General features: G+C 47.3%; 1 protein-coding gene across 5 annotated transcripts in view; it reads right to left on the bottom strand.

Annotated features, from left to right (window-relative positions):
- The window catches only part of LOC125704735 (glucosidase 2 subunit beta-like), a 105341-nt gene that overhangs the window by 3738 nt on the left and 76722 nt on the right, over positions 1 to 24881 (bottom strand). For all 5 annotated transcript variants that reach the window (XR_007381223.1, XR_007381224.1, XM_048970706.1 and 2 more), the window contains 3 exons: positions 23851 to 23920; positions 20631 to 20720; positions 11348 to 11419 (listed from right to left, as the gene is read on the bottom strand). Coding sequence is in view for 3 of the 5 variants with exons in the window: in XM_048970706.1 (XP_048826663.1) it covers positions 11348 to 11419; positions 20631 to 20720; positions 23851 to 23920 (232 nt within the window). In the remaining 2 variants the exon portion in view is untranslated. The remainder of the gene's footprint in view (positions 1 to 11347; positions 11420 to 20630; positions 20721 to 23850; positions 23921 to 24881) is intronic.

Raw genomic sequence — 24881 nt, 5'->3', positions numbered from 1 at the left:
AAATATTAGAATGGAGGCACAATTTATATGTAATTATTTAGTAAACGCTTTTATCCAAAGCGACAGTCAGCCAGACCCTGAAGGCCAACGGTGAAACCACCCCACTGACCCTGGGATTAGAACCGGCACCATTACCCGCTGAGCTAAAAGTTCCCCACAAAGCTTGAAAAAAAAACTCACAGTATTCTCCCCATTTCATATCAGGAAAATGTATATTTTGCTAGAGGGAGCTTTACGCACGTGAAAATGTTCTGAGGCCCGAAGGAAAAATGATTATCGATCAGATTGCAGAAGAGGTGGGTCCAAGAAATCTGATTGGTCTGTTCTACGATTGGCTGTCTCTCTGAACCAGTCGTTTTTCCTTCTGCCCTCAGAACATTATTTGCGCAAGCATGACTCCCATGAGCGTACATTTTCCTGGAGACCCCTTGCTCTCATTATACAGTGTTCCCGTAGCATTTAAAATCTCAGCCTTGATTAAAGTCCCCTTTTGGGACTGACCTTCCGCACCAGTGGTCCTCAGAGCCGGGAAGCACAGTTCCAGCATGAAGCTGGGGGTCGGGACCCTTCGGAGGTGGTGCTGCAGATCCCTGCGTGCTTCAGCTGTCTGACGGGGACGGGGAGTGTCAGGAGGGTGTCATTCAGAGGTCAATCACTTATACAAGCGAAACAAGGAGGAGGGAGGAAACTGCCCCCCCTTTTTCTGCACTCTGGCTGATTGGCTTTTAGCACCCCTGGCTCCCTCCACCCCACCTCAGAGCTGCCATTCATAGTCAGGCCGTCGTTGGCGAGAAACCCGCTAAAAACATCCGGACAGGTCTGTCCTCAATCTCGTTCCCATTCTTACTTAGCTTAAAAAAAATAGGCTTTTTTAAACCAAAGCAATTTACAGTTTTTTTCCCCCACCTATTTATATAGCTGCCTATTTATTTTCTTAATTTTTTCCAGCATTCAGGTTAAGTTTCTTTCTCTAGGGTACAGCAGCCGATCCATATCCTCCAACCATCATGCCACTTGGCTGTGCCCCTGGAGATGCCAACTGTTGCCCTTGTACTGAACTGCACAGACACACCTCTGCCGCACACAACATTTGGTGGTGGTGGTGGTGGTGGGGTTTAAGTGGGGGAAGGAAATGAGGGCGTATCCAGCAGGTGGCGTTAAGCACTAGAAAACGGGTTCCTCTCGCTGCAGATCAGACACCCACACTTCGCTCATGGTGTAACACAAGTGCCGTGTTCTCACGGAATCCAGACTCACAGCTCAAAGTATCTATCCCCTATGGGTGGATCCACCGTGCCTGCCTACAAAGTCCACACCTGTCAAGTGCCGACAAACCACAAATTGACTCGGGGAGACCCACTGCATTTGATGCTGGTGAGGAGCCGTTCAGTCACAGTTGCGGAGAAACATGCCTTTTTCTGAGAGAGAGAGAGAGCCTCTCTGCATCTGTTTATATCAACCTTCACGCACCAGAGAACTCCCCTAATTCCTTTATTCTCAGCATGCCATAGCGATTTAATGGGCCTTTAATGGAAAGGAAGGTAACGGCATTAACATGTACATCATTTATTGCTAAGGCTGCCGTTTTAAAAGGCAATCGCATTCAAGTGATTTCCAAAAAAACATGCAGGTCCCCTAGTAGATGGGGAACAAAGGAGCAACAGCAGAATTTAATTACAGCAGAGAATGTAAATAGAATTTAATTTGGTGGATGACAGTAAATTGTTCTGTAATTTGAAATATCGTTTTTGTTTTCTCTGACAGGACAAAACGAGCCTGAATTTTGCATTTTGATAGTCTTCCTATATCCTCGGGTATATTTTGATATGTCATATGACCCTAGCTTTCCTGATGGAAAACCCTCAGGACACACACAGCGAAATATTTAACACCGCTACACATAATGATGGTATAGAGTGCAAGGTATAATATTTTAATGATGCTTTTAATGGCAAAGCCAATTTAAAATGGAAGAGGGCGCATCCTTTAATAGCACCTTCGCGTAAAGGTGACACGTTTTTAAATCTTTTTAAAAGTAACACTGCAAAACACGTACTGCTGATGAAAAATACTACAAGAACATGGTGTCTATATGAATTATTCAGAACTTTTACATTTGCTGTTACACGCTCTGCAGTAAATGTTTGCTAACAAACAGAGCGATCGATGAATGATCAATGACGATACATTCTACAGGGCCCAAAAATATGGAAAAACTATACTATGGTTACTAAAAACAAGCAAGTAAACAGACAGCAATATTCTCTTAAAATGTGCAGTTTCCCCCCCCCCCCAGTACACAGGAAATTACTTTAGTCACTCAATGCTTATTTTAGGGTTAGACCCTTTATTATACTGTATAGTCACTTGTTTATTTTAGGATTTAACTCATGCCCGTAACATATACAATACTCTAAACTAGTGATTCTCAACCCATGGGTCGCAACCCAAATTTGGGTTGCAGCAAGTCCTGAAAGGGTTGTGAGTCAGAGTTGGAAATGTAAGCATTTTAAAACCAGCAAGCTCCTATGCTGATCCACGATCAGATTTCACAGCCCCAATCCTAGAGTTAGCCTAGATAAACGGGTTTTGGGCCTGCAACTGCTCAGTCAACCAATCCAGGAAGCCAAACCACAGATACTTACAGTAATTTAAAATTCACTGGCACATCCAATCAGATTTGTGCGATAGGCATTGATTGGCGTTAACTGCAGAGTGCCCTGCACGCATAATAAGAGTGTTAATTTAAAGCTGTACTTGACATAGGGTCGCGACTGAGCTGGCCTGGTAAAAACTGGGTCGCAGCGCTACTACTGATCTAAACCACTTCCCATCCCATGCAGAGTCACGGCAAGTTGGGGGTGATTCTAGGGAGGCCTAAGAGGGAAAATTATTCATGCAAAGGAGCCAGCCTTACTATTAGCCAATTATATGTTTTCAATTGATGAGTGACATGGGAGTGAGCACTCCAGTGGCCAATCAGCTTTCATATAAGGTCAGTGTCCTGACAGTCTCGCCCCCAGTATACATCCCCAGCACTCAAAAAGCAACCCTCCACTGGGGAGCCACACTGGTAAAATGCTTTTTGACCTGCTACAGATAAATGGCGAGTTGTTGTACAGTTTAAGACATTTTAAGGACAAAATATTTTGCTGGCAGTTCAACGACTGACTGGGGAAACATATTTAACATCGTTAATATACCCCCTTCATTTGGTTCGAACAAAAACTCTTTTTGTGTCATCAGAAGCATTCTTTTCACAATATTGTCAAGAACTGGCCTCAGAATACCAGTATTGTTTAATTAATGTTTAAGTCTAATCCTTATTAAGAATAATTAGCTTTTAAAAAAAAAAGATGATTAGCGTTATGTTATTATGATAATAGGTTGAGCTGATATAAGCACTTCTTATTTTAAAAATATGTGGTAGCCAGTAATTCAGTTTAACTCCATCACGGTGCTAATCCGTGTGCTCCTGGCGATAAACCCAGAAAATCCACGCTAATCCCATATAGCATTGAGAATGAGTTAGCCCCAGATATAGCAACATATCAGGCTGTCAAAGGCAATTATCATTTAGACAACTCTACTTGGATTTTACTCTGCGGTTCAGGCCGCACACCAAACACACGGAAGACATGGGAATTTAAATTAACCAGGCTTTCAAGAATGAAAAACTGATGATGATTATACTGGTGATTTATAACAATACAAAGCATCAACACAAAAAAAAGGGATTATTATTAAGGCTGACAGCATCCAACTGTGATTGATTGTAATACAACATTATGTTATGGTTGACCATGGCTGCAATCTGATATTGACGGCTAACGTGTCTGAAGACCTAACTTCAGTTATTCAAATATCCCAAATACTATGGCGGGCCATAGCTTATCGATAGATCCATTATGGAATAAAAAAAAAAAAAGCAAAGAGCGCTATATGATTTAAACTCATTAATCGGTGCGAGATGGAGGCATTTAGCGCATTCTTGAATACGAGAACAGAGTGGAACTGCATAATGGTGTGTATCAGGCAAGGAACACTTAGGAAAATTAGGAACTGCTATCAGAGCTGTGTTGCGGCACTAACACATTCCGGAGCTTTCAAAGAGCATGTCAGGACAATGTGGCAGCCCTCGGTCGCACCCGGCCGGCTTGGGACGTAGCCTGACACACTCACCATCTTCAGATGGTGGCCATACTGACAGGATGTTCTGACCCATTCCGTCCCACCCGGCCGGCTGCAGTGACCCTTGCTTGGCCTGCCAACTCGAGCACCTGAGCACACAGGTTATCCGGGTGACAGGACGCGTCACAGAAATCCAGCAGCGACCTCGGCGATACGTCAGCACGCCTCCGCAGAGGTACCGGTAACTGGCTCAACTGCAGTGCTGGTTGAAAATCCAAACACAGCATACTGGATTTGAACATCAGAAATGTTTACTCCAATTACAGGCCTGTTATATGAGATGAGTCACTTCCATGCAGTCAGGTAGCCATCTGCGGTCCGGACAGGTAGTGGTCCACATGTCGCTAACAAATCTTGACTTGTGACAGAAAATAATTAGCCTAATTTACATGCAGTGTTGCAGTCATTCTCTGTTAATTGACAGTGATATGGAACCCACACCACAGCTAACTCTGAATCCGCAATTGTGCAGAACAATCAAACCCGTGGGAATTTACTCACACAAAAATGTTCCGAGGGCAGAAGGGAAAAAAAATGACTCATGATTAATCTGATTGGCTCAGAAAGGTAACCAACCACTTTTCCATCTATTTAAGTAAAGCTCACATGAGCAACAATCAAAAACGTCAGAGACAGGAGGACGGGGCATTTTTACCATGTAAACAAAACACGGGAAATAAGTAAATATTAAATGGCAGGAAAATAGGTGAAAATCCAGAGTGCCGCATTCCCCAGCCCAATCCATTTCAGAGGAACATAATGGCTTATTATCCATGACAAGAGCATCTTATTTGCTATGGCCAGAAACTATATGTTATCCATTTGAACAAGCCTCCTTGATAAATTTCCATGGTTACTTCATGGCGAAGGGGGTGGAGTTTATGCTGCCCCCCACCTTCATTCATGGTTCAGGCTTGCTAACTCAATTATCCATTACCTTGATAGGCAACGCCATGAAAGTACTGTGAAATTACACGGCATATAACGATGGAAAATGAATGGGTTTGAAACGTAACACGTTGGCATCCAGGCGTGAATCCCTCAATCCGCAATCCGCCTTTACGTCCAATGGCTCAGTAAATTTATTATTTTTTTTTCCGCCACAATTCACGGGCGGCATTCCCGGGTAAGAGGTCCACTCCAGCGGCACTTCAGCGAATGCCCTTGGCGCATTGAAAATGAGCCCATTAAGTTCAGCACTTTAATCTATAATTATGCTCTTGTTTTAGTGCGGCGTTGCCTCTCTGCAGGTTAAATCATCATCACTGAATGGAAAAGTAAAAACCTTTCAAAATAGTTTCAAAACAATTATGAATGCGACTGTCTTCGATGCAAACATGAGAGCACGACAATAATGCCACCGAGTTATTGGCCAACCCGTGCAAAGCCTTCCGCCTAAGGTCAAAGGTCAAACTGGCATCTGGCTTTGGTGTGATCGCTTCACTGAAAACCAGCATGACTAATCTGCAAAATGTGAGACCGTGCAGTTTGCAGTGCTGAGGTGTTTATTCTGGCGGTGCAGGGCCCTCAAGTAAACACGGCTGCAAGCCGCAGAGCATCTCTCTGACCCTCTGGGACGGAATGATCAACATGCATGCCAGTTAGCCTCTTGATCTCCATAACACATTAATATAGTGCTGCACATCGTGAAAAAATTATACATTGGAATACTAGGACTTAATAAAGCGATACGAGGCAAAATCTGAACTGAAGCCTGCAGATGATGCAAATATGAAAAGCAGTCAACAAGATGGCCATTCCTGAACGCCTACACTGACATACCAAGACAATTGCACTCTCTACACACGACAGGCCACACCGTGATTCTGGCGACGTCCCAATTCCATGACATACGGCTGCGGCGGAAATCTCTGTCATAGTAACCGGCAGCCGTAGGCTACAGACGACCATCGTTACCAGCTCAGTCACTCGGGAGACCCAACATTCAAAACACACATAATGTGTAAAACATGACGACAAGCCCCCAGGAATTATTAGCTGAGTTCCAAGTCGTTTTACCGCCAGATCTGTATGCACAACAGATTCTCAACGGACAAGCTGCCTCGCAAAAACAAAAGGCAGAGATACTACTTTCCAGATGAATAAACGACCGCCCAGCTTGGGAGGAAATCCACTCTTTGGAACACGTTCAACCTCTGTCAATCTGGCATCTATAAAAACAGGCTCAATTCGAGGCGAATTCAGCAGGTCGTGTGCACAGATCGTGTTGCCTTGTCTGTTCTTTCCTCTGATATGTGTGTTGCACCTGGGTGAAAATACCACTCTCCGTATCCATTTTTATAACAATGATGGACGAAATGGGGGGGGGGGGATTTTGAGCTGGTCAGCTGGTGACAATCCGTCCTGGAGGCGCACTTCACAATTCTTTTTCTCTTATTATCTCCTGAGCTGTTTCTGTTCACATTTCAGGAAGGCACTGACAGTTAACACAGAGTCAACTCTAACTAATCTCTCGGTTTATAAATGCACAGCTGAAGCAGAACAACACTATGCTAATTAACAGTAATTAATCTTAAAGGAAAGGAAAATTGTTACTGTCAGAACTTTTCCCTTATTAATATTTAATAAGGCACTGGGGCATTGTCTTACATCCCACTGGAATGAACAATTATTGATCACAGAAACACATTTTCATAGCACTGAAGTAGCAGCAAGCCTTTTCAGACCAATTTTCATGCGTCTCTCGGCAAAAGCACGACTCTTGCGGGCGGCCCAGTGCCAGTTTCAGGAAGTTAATCCCTCACACAGGTGGCCCCGGGGGGACCGACAAACCTGCCACTCGCGCCAAGCATGCCGTTTATTTATTCCAGTATTTTTCATCAAGACTATTTAATCACATGGCACCGGCGTGTAAAACTGCCGACCCTTAAACTGCTCATTTATATGCATCATATTGCAGGAGGAATCACTGATTATTGCAGCAAAATTGGGCTCTTTTGTGTTCCAGTTCCCTCGAGGAAATCCAGTGTGAAGTGTGTAGCCTCAACTGGGTTGTGAAAATGAAAAAATGCCTGAGAGATGGACAATATTGTGAATCAACTGGAAATTCTGCTTCAGCACTCCAACTCAAAAGGTACAACAGCAGACTCCCTAAACACCTTCACCCCCCCCATCCCCCAAAGTACCCCAGTGCCTGACACAGGGACCCCAGTGAAATGGGGGATCCACTGCACATCCTCCACTGAGCAACTGCAGGTCAGTAATGTTGCTAGGCTACGTTGCTTTACCATTTCCAAATATATTATTCAATGAAGCGGTTCAAGAGAGACATGCGGCTTTGAATACTAAGCGATAGGGAACTCGCAAGTAAAATAAAAAGCAGACGTGATAAGAAGGACCTGTTTTCTTCCTTTAAGAATAGATGGCACATAGACAGAGTACATACCTCTTTTCACCAGAGCAGTATAGATTTTCTTTTAACCGACTCAAAAGCCGTCGCTGGAAATAGGGGGCACTTATGCGTGATACAGATTTGCAGAAAAACCACCCACACCAACCACAAGTAGCACATTTGAGGCACGTGACCTTTGATGCGATTGCTGTCAAAGATGCCTGCCACGTTGGGGCTTCTTACTTTGGTGATTACACATCTAGGGCCCTGCCTGCTCTCCAGATACTACCAACGGAATATTCATTCATAAGAATCACACCCTCCGACCCTCCCTCCCTGCCCTGCCGCCAAACGCACTCTGATTGCTTCTTCGCCATTCTACAAAGTTAATATAATAGGGACATAACAGTCCTGCACTTGGCTTACCTGCTTGCCCTGAATGCCGAACCCCCCCCCCCATAGAAAGGAACACGGAGTGGTTTTACGCGAAAGGCTCCACTTTGCACACGAGCCCCCCCCTTCCCCGCCTATTTATTTTTACACTGTGGGGGGTGTCCCTCTGCGAGCAGGTGCGGGTCCCTCAAGGTCACCGTCGGTGAGCGCCTCCCACCGGGCTCCGTTTGACCGACACGCCTGCGTCGTGACAGCAGCACTTGTTTTTGTGAGCCTGGAAGGGGGGGGAGTAGGTGTTCAATGTGAACCCGCCCCCCACAGATGCGGGAGGGGGCAGAACCAAAAATTTTCCAGCATGCTAAGCTTATGCATGTAAATACGAGAGTGCCGACAGAGAGAGGGGTGAAAGAGGTAAAAACAACATACTGCAGCAGAGACAGGAGAGGGCCGTGAGCGTGCAGACTGTGCGTTAGCGGGGCCTACGATGACACATACTGTATTAATATTTAAATTGGAGAGTGATGGGGTGAGAGGTAGCTAGCAAAGAATGCCTTTCGCTGCAAAAAGGCGCTGCTCAGCTCTGCCATTGTTACACGCTCTGGGAACGGAGGATACGAGACTGGTTAATTACTCACTGGCGCTTACCGGTGCTCGGACGACGAGGTGAGCTCTCAGGACCGCCGGAGCGGCCCCACAACCATAGCGCCCAGAGGGACGAGGGGTGGGGCAGCAGCCTCGGGGCACAGCCGGCAAAGGCAGTCATTTAACCTCATCAACCCGATCTTAAAGGGCCTGCTCACTACTGCATGAGGGGGGTGGATCAGATTGACAGATTGTGTTCATGACTGCCGGGGTCACGTTTTCCCCCACAAGATCACCCACAGACTCAGAAGGAAATTGTGAGAGGGGTGATATTTTTTTCCCCTTCCCCAGCCTTCAATTCTCCATTTCATTTTTAAACAACGGCCATTTACTTTAAGAGCGCCGCAGACACCCCCGGCGACCCCCCTGGATTATTATGATGGACCATTCCGTCACAAACAGGCAAAGCTGTCGTCACACATGCTTTGTTATCATTATGCTGGTTCATGTCGCTGCCGCTGATCCCATTACGCCGCGCTGGTCGCCTTGCCGAGTGGCCGTCGTAAGCCAGAATACGAATGAACCTATCGGGATACATCAACACTCAAACGCCCAAAACTATCTGTTTACAGAAAGCCGCACCCTGGACGTACTCACGGCGGGTTTTTAAAAGCACGCTTCCCGTGATCAGTCCCTCAACGACGTGCCCATTCTTCCCAACGCGAGTACCACACATTTAACAGCTAACAATACGGAGTCACTCTCGCATTAACTCCACCGCAACCCTTGCATAAATGACTCAGCCTGATTTGATAAACAAATCAACCAATTTTTTTTTTTTTTTAAATAAAAACTTTCAGCCAACTAATACTTTTTTTTTTTTTGTAATATTAACAGCCTTTATTTTTCGCGTATGTGACGCACAAAGCTGCGTGATAAATGGTAGCGTTTAAATCAGAGCCCCGCGCCGGTCCCTCCCACGATGGGGGAGAGCGGCACATCGCATGCAGATTAATATCCGAACACACCGATATTCTGTAAGGGGCTGTGCTCTGAGTGAACGATAGCCTGTCTGGATAAAAAATGACTTATTCCCAGCACTGGGGTATGATTCATGCTCCTCCTGTGCACTCAGGAAAATGTGTGGGCTCTGCCCCCCCCAGCCCACCCCCACCAAAGCCGCAATCCCCCCGTTGCAAACGATATTACTGCGTGTGAGTTATGGTCCATAGGATCCAAAGCAGTCATTTAGTTTCCATTAGCCAGCCTGAAGCAGATTAAATATTAAATAACCTCTTAGATGTGTTTGGCTTTCCGGGGAGTCCGGGTCGAGTCCAACTTGAGTGCATGTGCTCACCCCAGCCACCAGGGTGGGGGGGGGGCGTCCTCTAAGGGTCATGCTGGCGCTCTGCAGCCTACTCTCCGTGTGGCCAGATGGTGGCGCTCCGGTGCTGAGCAGTCATGTGTTCCAGCGCTGTCCTATCATGTGGCAGGACAATGGGCTTCCCATATGGTCCAATGAGAAGCACGCAGTACCTCTGACCACCCACGTGTAGCCAGATCTGGCCAGATGCACCTCTTAAAGGATGGGGTGTACCTGAGCTTTCACAATGGGCTCCGGAGGGAATGTTAAACTTTTTATATATGTGCGTCTGTGTTTGTCGTTCTGTGTGTCTGTGTTTGTGTCTGTCTTTTCTGACCGACTTGCCACATAGCCACAATTTTCCCCGTGAGAGCCCCAGCCGTACAGTGTTTGGTAGACTACCTGTCAAACGTAAACAGCACCAACCCCGGTGAGCAAAAAAACAGCCTCAGCATTTCATTGTTTCTTTTATTTTTCTTTCTTCTATTTCAGCTTTTCATGCTCCAGCTTCGGCATGTAACGGAGAGGCAGTTCCAGCAACATTAAGCATTAAAAGATTACTAAATGTCAACAAAATAGCCTTCATGTAATTACACATTATAAAGCCAGGCATGGCAGATGGCAAGGGGGGCACTGGATGGGGCGAGATGACGGCAAAATGGCAAATGCCATAATTAAGACGTCACATGCTGGAGGCCCATATAAAGGGTACAAGTTGGGTTTTTATTGTTTTGGTATTTATTTCTACTTACATTTACATTTCTTTCTGTGCTACTGGACAAATAAAATTCCACAGGGAAGTTTCATATCACCAATTCAGTGTCATTATCCATTATATACCATAACCATTTATAATTCATCTTACACACGAGCCAGCACACACCCATTACACGTTTACGGATGGCAATGCAAAGCAAGATCCCGAAAAGAAACGTTTCGGTAAATGTTCGGTTTAAAACGCGGAAACGCTGCACCTACGTGAGACTCCCTGAAGGGAGAGCAAAGAGACTGAGTGTGCAGAGTGGTATCAAAGGGAAGATCAACAATGACAGATGTAACCAGAGACCTCCGAGTAGCTCTACAGCACCAAGAGCAGCGGCGTGGCACTGGCAGCACAGGTAAGCCCAGAGCTGGGCTTTTCTCACTTCCACGCTAACTGAGAAGTATGGCTGCTCCTCTCATCCCTTTTCCCATTCAAGCCACAGAATTCGGGGGCGGAGCCACTGAGGACCCGCCCCCAGTTGAAAACTGATTGGCACCAAGAGCCCTCCCTCCCGATTCAAAATAAATCATTGGCTAGGATCAGGCTGACTGTCTTTCCGAGCTGCCAGAGAAACTTTATTTTGGAGAGAATTTAAGTCACAGCAGACAGTATAATGCAATATCTCACGAGAACAATGCTCGTTTATTTAACAAATGATGGATTTAAGCTAATATTTTTCTTTTTAAAGTGAAACCAGACTTACCCCAATGAAACCTCAGCCCCTGTGGAGCTCTTCTGGGTCACGTGACTGAATGGACACAGCGAGTAGGTGTACCTGTAAGGAGGAACACGGGCGGACGGGTTACTGTCGTCTCAACGTGATGGACGTTAATAAGCACACAGAAATACACATCGTAAATCATCATCCTCCTCCTATGACGGATATTCTGGGAGCTGAAACCGGCTTCTTTGGAGAGCCATTTGGGATTAACCTTAACCATCTGCAGTGCACGAGCGACACGGAGAGAAGTTACGTTAGTTAATCTATATTGATCCCAGGGGGAAAATTCAGATAACGTGTTTCAGGCCGGTTTCGAGCCCCTGACCACTCGCGTGTTAGGCTAATGTTATAGCCACCATGCTACGGAGACTCCCACAACACGACTGGAAATTGGAAGCCAACTCTCAGACTTCCTTTCACAATATACACCACTCAGCCTAATATTGAGTATGTCCCCTTCGTGGCACCAAAACAGCTCTGACCCGTGGGGGCATGGACTTCACAAGACCTCTGAAGGCTTCCTGTGGTATCTGGCACCAAGACATTAGCAGCAGATCCTTTAAGTTCTATAACTTGCGAGGTGGGGCCTCCATGGATCGGACTTGTTTGTCCAGCACATGCCAAGGCTGCTCAATCCTGATCTGGGGAATTTGGAGGCCAAATCAACACCTTGAACTCCATGTTCCTCAAAACATTCCTGAACAATTCCTGAATCATGACCCCATCACTGGTTCATCAGTTTGCCTTCCTTGGATCATTTTTGGTAAGTACTGACCACTGCAAACTGGGAACGCGCCACAAAACCTGCCCAATTGAAGATACTCTGTTCCAGCTGTATAGCCACAATTTGGCCCTAGTCAAAGTCACTCAGATCCTTACACCAAAAAGGGGGCCACTTATAGATGCAGCATGGTGCACTGAGAGATTCTCTGGACAGCTTCCCAACACAAACATGAAGTCGCCAGAGACCCGGGAATGACAAGAAGCCATTACACAGGCTGAATTATTGAACATTATGAGGATCTAAGGGCCGCCTACAAGGGTGGAGCCACAGGGACGCTGGCCTCAACTGAAAGCTGATTGGCCCCCACAGCACCACCTCCCCTGTCACTCATCAATTCAAAACATACCATTGGCTAATGAAGTTGGACTCTTGTATGAATTTTTACCCCTCTAATACCCCCCCCCACCATAGAGGCCCTACATGGGCTCCATCATGCCATGACCAACTGCCCTTCACGAGACGGATAACAAAAAAAGCCACCCACCGCTCACCTGCGAAGGAAGGCCGGTGAGAAGCTTGTCACTGGGGAGGGGTGAGGTGGGGGGCAAGTCAACGAAAAAAATATGAAAGAAGACACAGGAGATGGCGGCGGCGGGACAGTTGAACCAAAGCATTGATTAGAATAGTACAAAGTGAGTGGTTAAGAGACGAGAGTAGAAAGTGGCACATGCTCTGGACATCAAAAGCGGTAGGAGAGCGGAGCGAGATGAAAGGAGAACGAGGTCAGTGATTGGCTGGCTCTGCGGCCTGTTTGCGCACTGCATTAAGCGCTGTTTCGGGCATTTATCCTTTAATGTTGGCCACATATCTGGCGTCTGATGATGTGATGTCACCACGTCACTGTGTAAATAAACAATCCCCGGGAGGAACCTCTCTCTCTGTCTCTCTCTCTCTCTCTGTCTCTCACACACACACATTCTTATACACGCATCTCAGATATTGCCATAAACCAGTTATCCACAGCACACCGCCCCTCTGCCGTGACTCTGGTCCCCAAATACTCGACCAGCAGTCTGCTTACAGGTAGTAACGCCCAGGGGGGTCGTTCTTATGGACCTGGCAGGATGAACACAGCCAGCACCACGGAACCAATGAAGTCCTGCAGCTACTCGGCTCAGTCCACGGAAAACGTGGGTCGGCTCAGCGTGTCGGGAAACAAACTCCACCGCCCAGCCCCCCCACCCCACCCCACCCACCCTCGCGGAAATGCTCAGGGAGCTGGTGTCTAAGCAGATAAGGCAAGATCTCAGAGAAGGAGGGAGGGGAATCTAAATTCACATCAGATAAGAAATCATTCTCTGGAACTCCGGTTAAACTAAATAATAATATGCAAAAACGTATTGGAGCGAGAAGCAGATGATGGTGAAGGCACCGCACGTCTTGTGCCGCTGAGACCGCCTGCTGACCGATTTCTCCCTCTATACCTCAGGGTGCAGCCAGATGGACGTTTATTTTGCACCCCGTTGCACAAGCCTGCAAGTGAGCCTCACATGAGGCCTTCCCACCAGTAGGGGGAGCAACCATGACAAAGGCTAAAGAGGTGTGCATATGGCCTGGGAGAATTTAAGGAGTATGGAGAATGTTGAGATATGGACTGGAAATGAGCAGTGCGTAGTTTTATGGATAATTAAATCCGAGTACTGTTTTTAAATACGCAGAGTCACTACTGGTTCTTAAACCACAGCATGAAACAATGCAGCGAAATCTTCAAAATATCTGAAAGCGTTATGATGTAATTTTCAGGCCAAAACACCCACTCCTGCCTGTCGGGACGGAAAATAACGTTAACTGGGTGGGAATAATGCGTCTCCGTGGGGATAATCAGTTTGACGCGCTTGACATTTCGGTTGACACCATAGGACAATGACGGATATTACGTAATACTATAGAATTAAAAAGCTCCGAAAAGTAAATAAAAGAGACACAAATACGAATGAAAATGAAGATTTGCATTAAAATGCGCTACGCTTTTCCATTTTCGGCTTGGCGTCGCGCTGGCTTCGGCCTTCCTCGACAAGCGGCAGACGTCAACAGAGCTGCGTCGAGGATGAGAAGGACTGAAGGGAGATGGGCGGCGAGCCTCAGCTTAAACCGCAGCCAGGAACCACCACCATATCTGGATTAACGGCTAATTAAAGGCGACGGCTCAGGCCACCGTTGGCGTCGGCTAGACACAATAGGGGCTCACGGCGACTTGATTAAGTTTTATTCGCGCAATCCCAGGCCGGGGAACGTGGGAATGGGGGAACGGGGGGTGGGGATGGGGGTGGGGGGGGGGGGGACAGGGGCCAATTACTGCTCCTCTCTGGCATGTTGTGCGACAGCGTGAGCCGAGTTCACAGGGGTGACGCCGGAAGCTTGGCGCCAACCTCAACACGGGCTAATTGGCTTACGGGTAACTCCCGCCACATCTGCCTTAACTGCGAGGCGTGTCAGAGGTGACAGCATCCCTTGTAAAATACTGCAGCACCTCTCCAGTTAATCATTTAACTTCGAGATTTGGGTGCGGGAACAAAATCCATTAGATTATAATTTCAAAAATGCTATTTTACCGTGCGCTAACAGTAGACGGACAGAATGGAAATACCAAATTAGCACTCAAATAAATCTCAATGCATAATTAATGTAATACACTAACTCAGCAGATCCATAGTGCAAATGATATAGCACCAGGCCCAATTTTCCGAAGATCTACTCTTTCTACATGATAAAGACAGGCAGGCTGACTAATGTCTAATGATCTATCTAATGGACACAGGGGCTGGGACACTGGATAAGCTTTGATCTACAGTGGTGTGATCTACGGTTATCCAAAACGAAACATAAATAATGGACCATGAATTTCAGTGGATCGCCAGAAACACTGTACTCTCCACTCGCATTACATCACCCGCGATAACTTAATATCTATCACTGTGAATTAAACGGCTGTGTCAGAGTAGAAATTAATGAAAAAAAATAGCTTCATGACTTATTAAGCGCATAAAGTTGTACATTAATATAATGAGGTGAAATGCCCATCAGCCCAGTGTTTTCATTACTTAACTGAATGTGTTTTTGCTTTGTGGCATTTTAGCAAGTCTTATTAGCATAACGCTAACCTCCCACGACTGCTTTAATACGGAGATGCACATTTTAAAGGCTAATTCTTATTTATTTATCCCAACCCCTCCATTAACTATTCTAATTAAATAGTCAATCTAAAATCTCAAGCAGGATTAGAGGATAATATTTCCACATGAAGGACAACAGGGCCATGAGAAAATGTTTAGAGAGCTCTCACAGCTAGCAGCTGCTCATCTTACCGTAATAACTGTAGAATTATCACCTCAAGCGAAGGTTGTCTTTATTATGTGTGCATTTAATTGGTCAATCACGGATGAATTTGTGTGTCCAGTCACTCATCATCCAGTAACATATCTGCACATAAATGACTGATAATCGATGACAGACTGGGAGAGAATCCTTCTGGTATCTCATATACTTAGGTTTACATATCTGGACCATGGCATCCCAGGGATGACACCTGAATATGATAAGGATCCCCCAATCGGAATGAAGCACCCTCACCGCTCTACTGAAGACAATATCCCCTCCAGAATTTTCATTCCATAGAAGCCAATCACCATTTATAAGTTCGGATCTGAGCAGCACTCAGCGTAGGTCAATCCAGCCAACTTGAAGTTTGCATCAATTTCCCGAATGACAGACTCTTTGCTAAAACGGCATTTTAATTTCCTTCTGATGGCTCCGCATATGACTCATTTATAGCGGATTGTATTTTTGCTTCGAGTTATTCACCATGGTTTAGGGGTGGATTTTGACTGCCCATTTGTTTTAAAGAGGATAAGAACTGACTAACAACAGAGCAGAGCTCGGTCACCTCCCACGGATTCTCAATGTACAGCTTCATCACAAACCCAGGTAGATGCACAGCTAGGGAAACAGACACATTCCTCCTGCTTCTGCAGAGACCACATTCCATACAGAGAGCTTCACATACGACGACAAAAAACAAAAAAAAAAACACAAAACAATCACACAATGCAGACAAACACAGACAAACGAACAACTTCACACAGATTCAAAGTCAGGCCTTTTCCTACAGAGGATGTCAGTTTACGCTCCTACCGGTGACAACGGTGGCAACATTACAAGGGAGACAGTTTTTTGAAATATGCTACCATCTTGGCGAGTAATACAGGGAAATTTTGTTAACAAAAACGGAGAGATCAGACATCAACAGATGTCCACAAGTAGTGTGTGTCCACCAAGGTGAGACTTAACATAGACACATCTGCTCCCAAACTTGGAAAAAGAAGCTGAACCAAATTAGGTGTGGAGGAGCTAATGAGCAAGCTTTACACCATTTTCTTCAGCGATCTAAAAATGACTCCGGGGCACCGACATGCATGCACTTTCTGATTGCCTAACAGCGGAAGCTCCCTGTAAAAACTCAGGCGATAATTAGGCTCCGCGCATTATTCAAATGTGCCAATCTCACTGTAAATTATGAAGAGTAGACATGAGGCTTATCTCCAAAGATCTGTGCCAAAATCAGCTGCATGTGTACTGTAAAATGTAGCTTTCTATTACTTTTCCTCCCCATTTAGGGGGGGGGGGGGATTTCAGAATAACATGTTGAAGGAATCTCAAGCACACGAACAGCAAAGCTTCCCCATAATTTGTCAAGCAATCTAATAATGTGAAATACTTTCGCCTAAACCAAAAGGAAAACAGAAATAGTGGCTTGTCAGAAGTCAAACACTTCCTACTTATCATCAACTGCACCCTTATTTTCTTCAGTGACCCGTGATTAGGGAGCTTTGGGTAAAGTTCAGTCTCAGGTACACTGCCTGCAGCCGAGCGACGGCAGGGTCTGAGATCTCGCGGCTGATGAAACAGGGCTGTTAACCAGAGCTAAAGTGAGAGCCACTTATTGGAAATCAGTAGTATAATCGGGCTGCATCAACCGCGCTTTATTTAAACGACGTCAACCAGGGGGGTGGTGGCGGCTGTTGGAGAGCGGGGGATTAACGTGTCTCTTGACATGGAGGGAGTGCGTGTTTCAGGCAAAGCAGGTCGTTCCTGTGATGAGACGAGACGAAGAAAAGTACTAACAAGAAGTACGTTGGGAACGGGGCTCAAAGGTCAAGTGTGGAGAGCGTGGGGTTGGGCTGCAGAGCCGTCATCTGAGAGTCCAGACGGCAGCGAGGACCGGACCCCGTGCACGGGCACCGCGGCGGACGGCTTATGGCGGGCAGCCGAGCAGATGAACAAATGAAGCGCATCGCAGTGCTGAGGCCAGGGGAGCGGAATCGCAGCAGGGTGACTCAACCGCCTGAAATTACAGCGAATCTGCGTGCAGACCAGACAACAGGGGGAAATCGCTCAGGCTGTTGCTGGACCCCAAGTCCTCGCTCACGCATGACACCCTGGTAAGATCCATCGCAGCTCAGAGAACCACGCACCATGGGTGCTAAGAGACACAGGCCCGTGTTTTCCCTGTACCGGGCAGGTTCGTAAGTAGCCGGGAACCAGGGGGAGTAATTATAAGCTGATAAAAGTGAACGGCAAACCTCAGGCCTTAGGTTTTCCTTTTAGCGACTGTGATGCAATGCCCTGTAGCCATCGTTTTTTGGTAAAACGTTCGGCGGTGAGATGACACACGCGTCTGCACCCCCCCCCCCCCCAAACAGGCTTCGTAAGCGTCCTTCGGATGCGATGCTCCTTTAATAACTGGTGAGTCACCCGCCTCCCCCCCCAGCCCCCCCGCTCCGATCGTCAGGGCCGCCGCGTCTATGCTGACACAGCCCTTGCACAAATTGGCTCTGGCTCGCCTTTTGGAGAAAGCAGTGGGTTCCTGATGTAACTCGGGTTCTGATAACTCCCCCAGGGATGCGGCGGCGTGCCCCTCCTCTGGCGCCCTTATCGCATGCCCCTCTCAGCTGGCTTTGGTCCGAGCGAGCCGCTGAAGCGGGCAGAGTTTACCCGGCAGAGTTAGCCGAACGGGCACTGCGCTGTTGCCATCACCGCATGGACGCCCACATGGAGACCGTAATGGATGTCATAAATATTCCACCGGCATGGCTGTCTGTGACAAAACACATACATCAGGAGGAAGCTCAACAGCACACTGGGGCTACAGCAGAACCCTTCTGGAAATCGATAGAAGACCACAGATCCACATTAGTGAAATTAATGACACTCTAATTCACTACTGGCAGGAGAACTGCTTCAATTTTAGAGGCAGCACCTTGTGAGAAAGTCTAGACTCGTCCGGAGATGATCACTACCTTTCATCTTCATCCAGGCCCGTCGTTTACATCACTAATTACTTTATTTCTTCATTAGTATAATCCGCTGACAGGGTATCACAGCAGACAGCTCCCCAGCTCTACATCCTAATCTTAACATTTTCTCAAACAACAGCTCCAGGGACAGTCCTGCTCTTGGTGAATACAGTCAGAATATATATTAAAATTAAAAAGCCCCCCCACTGTTCACACTTGGCAAACTGTGACAGGCATTTCCAACAAACCTCAAATGAAAACAAACAATCAGAACTATCGGGTTACAAGACGACAACATTAAAGAAACCTAGAATTAATACCATACGCTATTTTGATTATAGTTACTTAGCATCTAATTATAATATAGTAAATTGTTTGATTTATTTTTTTTAATAAAAGCTTTTCAATTACCATATAATTGTGTGTAGGATATATGGAAGTTATGAAGGTGACAAATATAAACATTAATTGGATGAAAGATAAATAATAAAGAATATTGACTAATGAAATGAAAAGACTAACTCTCAGATTAAAGTAATTATGATATCACTGGGCGATATCAGAGGTCACTTAGACGATACAGAAACAAAGGTACAACAGATCATACCAGGCGCATATTAAGCAGGCAGAGCACTCAAAGCTCTCAAAACGGATGTTCGTGCAGCCAGTGAGAGATGTGAGTGTGTGTGGCGTCCCAGGGAGCATTAACTGCGAAGCACCTCTGGGAGGCGCCACAATCGAACGCGGCTGTTTGCTCTCAGGTGCCGCGGCACGTCGGGTTATAAATAGCAGGCGCGAATGCGATGGGGAGATGGGGGGGAAAGTCTGATGGCCGGGATCAAGAACGTGGCAGAGAGGGAGGAAGGGAGGGGTGGCAGAGAGGAGGAGGGAGGAGAAGGCGGAGAGGAAGTAAGAGGAAAACAAAGGACGCAGCCTCGTGTGCTGGGGCGCGGGGGGGGGGGGGGGTTGATGGCGGGGCAGGAGGGGAGTCTCTCGGACGGATCTATAACTGTCACTCTCACTCCCCCATCATGCTTCCTGCATCTCAGCATCTGCTCAGAGTCCTTCTGGAGAAGAAAGAGTGCTGGGGGCTGCACGGGGGGGGGGGGGGTCTGTCGGCTACCACCCAGAATGTTCCTGAGCCGGCAGGTACACAGGGGCCACTACCCACTATGGTAGCATCCCTGATCAGGCTGAGGCGGCCCCACCACCATCGCTGCCCCACCCCATGGGCCCCCGCCCCCGCCTTGCCGTGCCGACGTATCGCTGCGTTTCCAGAGCCCGGCCCAACCAGAACATCCCCCTGGGACGTGACGTCAGAGCCAGGCGACCCGTGATGCCAGTGTAACCTTCATGCTTCTGGGCTCCCGGGCTTCTCGGCGCTTGGCCCGGGGGGGAGGCGGCTGGGAAACGCAGCACGCCTTTGAGAAGTATCCAGGCGCCTGCCCTCCCCCGGCCCTTTGGGTCCTACCCCCTCCCTGACCGGCCCGCACAAAGGTACGGCAGCCTGATCTAAAAAGGAAAAGTAAACACAGGGGGTGCCGAAGCCACTACAGCTTCACACAAGTGGAAAATGAACAGAAAGAACAGCCCCCCTCCCCCCCCCCCCCCCCACAAAATGACAATATCTCCAGTGCCTTGGCCCAGTGTTCTGGCTGGAAATGTCTTTGAACAATGATGCAAGCTCGTGAAAATATCATTTGCACCTTACGCTCGCCGCTCAGTCGGACTACCAAGGACACCGGAGCAGCATTCATTAGGAGGATTTCACATCCCGCCATTCCGTGTGAATTTCCCGCGACTTAACAGGCAAAGTACGACATTTAACGGCGCTCATGGCCGCACGTCTGGAAGTGCGCTCGCACAAAAAACAATTCAAAAGACGGGACGGATTGCGGAGAATTACGGGAGCCCGCTTCTCCGTGATCTAAACCACTGGCCGAGGTGAAAAAAACAGGGGAGATCATGAAAAGCACAAGCAGAGGGGGAGTGAGATATGACCAGTGTTCCACTTACGACTGAGTGCTATTAACTGGACGGGTCACACAAGTTCTGGAGCAGTGGGCTCAGGTCCAGGCTGGCTGATGATGCTTCTGGCCAGGCTGGTACAACTTCTCATGGGCAACCCATTGACAAGAGGAAGAGGAGGAGGAAGGATGGGATGTGAATGGGATGAAAACAGACTCACTCGTAGACCACCAGCTGGAAACACTGTCCCTGCAGGTAGAGGAACTCTTTGCTGGAGCCATAGTCTGTGGAGAGCACCTTCTCCAGGTCCCTGAAACGCAGGAGGACACAGCAGTCAGGTGACGAGCCAAGCACTCAAAGGCCAGCAGAAGCACAGTACGGTCAACCTTCATCTTTGCACAACCTAGAACGGCTTGATGCCTTAACAAGAGATTGGTTCTTTCATCCTTCATGTTTTATGACGTTATTTTACTGCGCGCCTTTGAAGTGCAGGGCCTTGTTTATCCTCTCCAGAAAAATCCGCCTGGAAATTGGTGTAAGGCTACATTACGTCAGATTTTTACAATTTTATAGACGACCGACCGAATCTGACAAGCGAGAGAATCGCTCGACATGAACCTGCCCTGACTGTTCGTTTTGCTCCGTCTCATTTATTCATCACTTCATCACTTACTCCGTGGTCATCTAGATATTTTTTAACAGCAGATATTTTATGAGAATAAAATTAATAAACCAAAGGACGAAGGTGCCTCCTCCTTTGTCCTCAGCCATAGTCGGTTGTTTAAGGAACAAAATTAGCATCGTCTTCTCTGCAGGACCAACCACTGCAAAGTAAACCGCCTACTGAAGCAGAAAAGGTGAAGCAGTCAGACACAGCCTAGGAACCTGCCAGAATGGGCTGGAACGGGCTGGAACAGGCCAGAACCTGCCGGAATGGGCCGGACTCCCAACTTCGCTCAGTGCTTCATGTGGATGCCACCCAAAACCTCTCCGTTTAAACAATGGAGACAGGGGAAAGACTATTTGTTTCTACCCATTTTGTGGAAACTAGCGAAGAGTACTGCCGTAAGACAAAGGTATACAGCAGAGCATCAGAGGCCTTGCGGGGGGGGGGGGGGGGGGGGGAGGTGTGAGAATATCAGCAATACTTTAACCCTGCCCCCACCCCTCTCATGGCTAAAAAAGTGCCAGAATGGAGCCCAACCTCTGCCTTTATTTCATGCATGAGGTGCTGCTTACCTTGTTTCATACTTCAAACAAAGAACTATAGTGGTACCATGGTTTGCGAGCATAATTTGTTCCAGAAACGTGCTTGTGACCCAAAGCACTCGCATATCAAAGCGAATTTTCCCATTAGAAATAATGGAAACTCAGATGATTCGTTCCACAACCCAAACATATTCATATAGAAATGATTAATACAAAATATAAAGTAAAAATACATAATAAAATTAACCTGCACTTTACCTTTGAAAAGAATCGTGGATGGTGTGAGGGAGACGAGAGAGAGAGGAGAAGAGGAGGGTTATTTTGTAGGACGGCTTTCGCTATAACTAATGGAATCACTGTTCTGTTGGCTCACTGGAATCTTTTTCTTTTTGTGCCACTTTAACAAGGAACCTGTCCAATGACAGACGCTTTTGCCTTTTCGATTTCGCGGAAATGTGGACGTTTCATTGTCGTTAAACAGATTCATCGCTCGCACTGTTACACCCTTAAGCAGGTGGTGCTTTTATAATAAATTGTGACTATACGAGTCAGGGACGCCAACTGGGACCGGGCATGGGAAACGATTACCCACAATCCCGCAGCGAGAGAGCGAGAAGAACCATCGGCGTAGTTGTGATTATGTGACACACGGCAGACAAAGCGTATAGGTAATACTCGTATTGAAAGCCCTCGCTCGATAATCAAGTTAAAATTTATTTTAAAATTTTGCTCGTCTTGCAAAACACTCACAGACAAAGTTACTTGCAATCCAAGGTTTTACTGTACAGCAACTCATCACCCACATTATGGGGTCAGTTAATATTTTAACTGCTATTTTTTTTTTTTTTGCAAGAAACGATCAGAACTAAAGCAGTCCCCACCCAAGTAACCCCCTCCCAAGGCTTTAATGAGGTGCAAGGCGACGTCTTATTGCTATGCAATGCCACCAATATCTGAGGCGGGCAGAGAACCGCTCCCGCTAATCAGAAATGAGGGAGCAGAAATACATCTCTGCTACGGAAGTGTCCATTTGCATATTTATGATGCAGAATTGCTAATGAGCTAAATGGGACACCAGCTTGGGGGGGGGGGGCGGTGGTGGAGCGAGGGGCACGCCCGGGTGACTCCATCCTCGGGGTCACGTGATGGGAGCTGTAGCTAGCTGCCACCTGGGGAGTTCTGCAGGGTCAGGGAGCGTGTGGGTGTTCTCTGAATGTGGGGCCGCTATATTCGTACAGAGACACACACACACACACACACACACACACACACACACACACACACACACACACACACACACACACACACACACACACACACAAACACAAGAGCAAAACTAGAGGCTTACGTGCCATCTGTCACCCAGCAGACATGACCTCTGGCCCAATCAAGAGTCACTTACCAGGGGACCCCGGTGCAGAGAAGTGAGCAGCAATCTGGAGACCCGAGGCTATGCAGGCCATCCTAATGTAGGGGCTCTACTCTCAGTTCACGCGAGTTCAACAGTGTGCCACAATATTCATTCCTACGTCCTGTAAAATCTGCATATGTCAGGCACCAACTTGGTGTTTTATTCTAACACAGTGTTTCCCAATCCGGTCCTTGGGGACCCACAGCCGGTCCGTGTTTTTCCTCCCTCCCAGCTCCCTGCCAGTCAGTCCACATTTTTGCTCTATCAGGAGCTGGGAGGGAGCAAAACCTGCACTGTCTGTGGGTCCCTGAGGACCGGATTGGGAAACACAGCTCTAACAGCAACACAGAGTGCCGACACAGAAACACGAAAATTAGGAAAAAGCAGATAGATGGTGCTTCCATGGCTGAGTGGCTGAACGGGCCCCAAGAGTGTGGTGTGTGTGTGTGTGTGTGTGTGTGGGTGTTTCAGCCAGCTGGCTGGCCGGCGTGTTTTCTACGAACGCTGTTTTCTACGTAAACAGCGACAGGACCGCAACAGTCTATAACCCCGTGTCCAGGGCTGACACCGGGACCGAGCCCCCCATGAAAAAGTACTTTAGAGAAGTATTTCACCACAATACTCTACCACATCCCTGACTAAGACAGGGGAGGATGTTAACCGACTTTCCCCAGAAAGCCAACCTGCTGAAGGGCCACTGTTCACAGCTCCTCCCCCTTCCAGGACCTGCTGGAGGTGCAGTGAGGCCCACATCCGAAAAGCAGGGTGAACCTGAGCAACGCAGCTTCACCACCTAACACCTCTCCTCAGAGTCCCTCACCTGATCTCTGCTCTCGTTGTCTCCAAGGCCTCCTCCATCTCCTTCAGGTCTGCTTCGCCATGTCTGGCAGCTAGAGGGAGACAGAGAGCGAAGAGCGTGAGATGCCCTGCCAGGGGGCAAGGGGTGACTTCCAGGCAGGGGACGGAATTAGACAAGTTAATCCACAGCACTAAGGCAGATGTACGCATTTAGATTTTCCCTATAAGCATCACTTCCATGAGCTCTTTACGGGGCTAAAAGAAGCATCAGTGTTTGTCTGTCGCGTGCTTTATTTTCTTAACCTACCCAAAATCTGAATTCCAGGAAGCTCTCGCTTGCTTACAGCCATCATCATCAAATTACGTTTCTAGTGCGACCTCCAGAAACAACTTCCCGAAAAATACCAAGAGGACCGGGGGAGTTTGTCACGTTACCAGGCCGACACCAGGCACCCAGAGACACATCTGTAAATGGAAGCGTATTTCATCATGGAATTACAGGTAAAATACTCACATATAAATAATATATAACATTAACTAGGACTCGGAGAGAACGGGATGAGCTATAATGAGACCCGGTTTGGACCGGTTTGGTTCTCCAGGAAGGACGCCTCACACCCTGGGGAAGGATATCAAGATTTGGGTGAAACTGCAAAGCCGTGTATAGGCTGCATAGCAGGATCTGTCATGGAGAAGCCTCCAAACGCACTAGAACTAGACACTTGCTAAATCAGTGTTTCCCAACCCGGTCCCCGGGGACCCAGAGACGGTCCCCGTTTTTGTTCCCTCCCAGCTCCCTGCCAAACGACACACATTTTTGCTCCCTCAAAAACATGGACTGTCTGTGGGTCCCCAAGGACAGGATTCGGAAACACTGTGCTAAATACACTTGGGGCGATGCAGAGCAATATTGTGCAAATACCTATATGGCTTCTGACAAAAGAAAGTGAAACCGAGGCTTTTGCATAACAAACGTCGGAAAAGTGCAGCAAAGTTTTCAGTTCGGTGATTTAGAAACAAACCAGTTTAAAAGAGGTTTTTAAAAAAATAAAA

Source organism: Brienomyrus brachyistius, chromosome 12 (genome assembly GCF_023856365.1).
Source record: "Brienomyrus brachyistius isolate T26 chromosome 12, BBRACH_0.4, whole genome shotgun sequence".
Classification (NCBI taxonomy): Eukaryota; Metazoa; Chordata; class Actinopteri; order Osteoglossiformes; family Mormyridae; genus Brienomyrus; species Brienomyrus brachyistius.
Note: the sequence above shows the minus strand (reverse complement) of the source record. Positions and strands in the feature narration are given on the sequence as shown.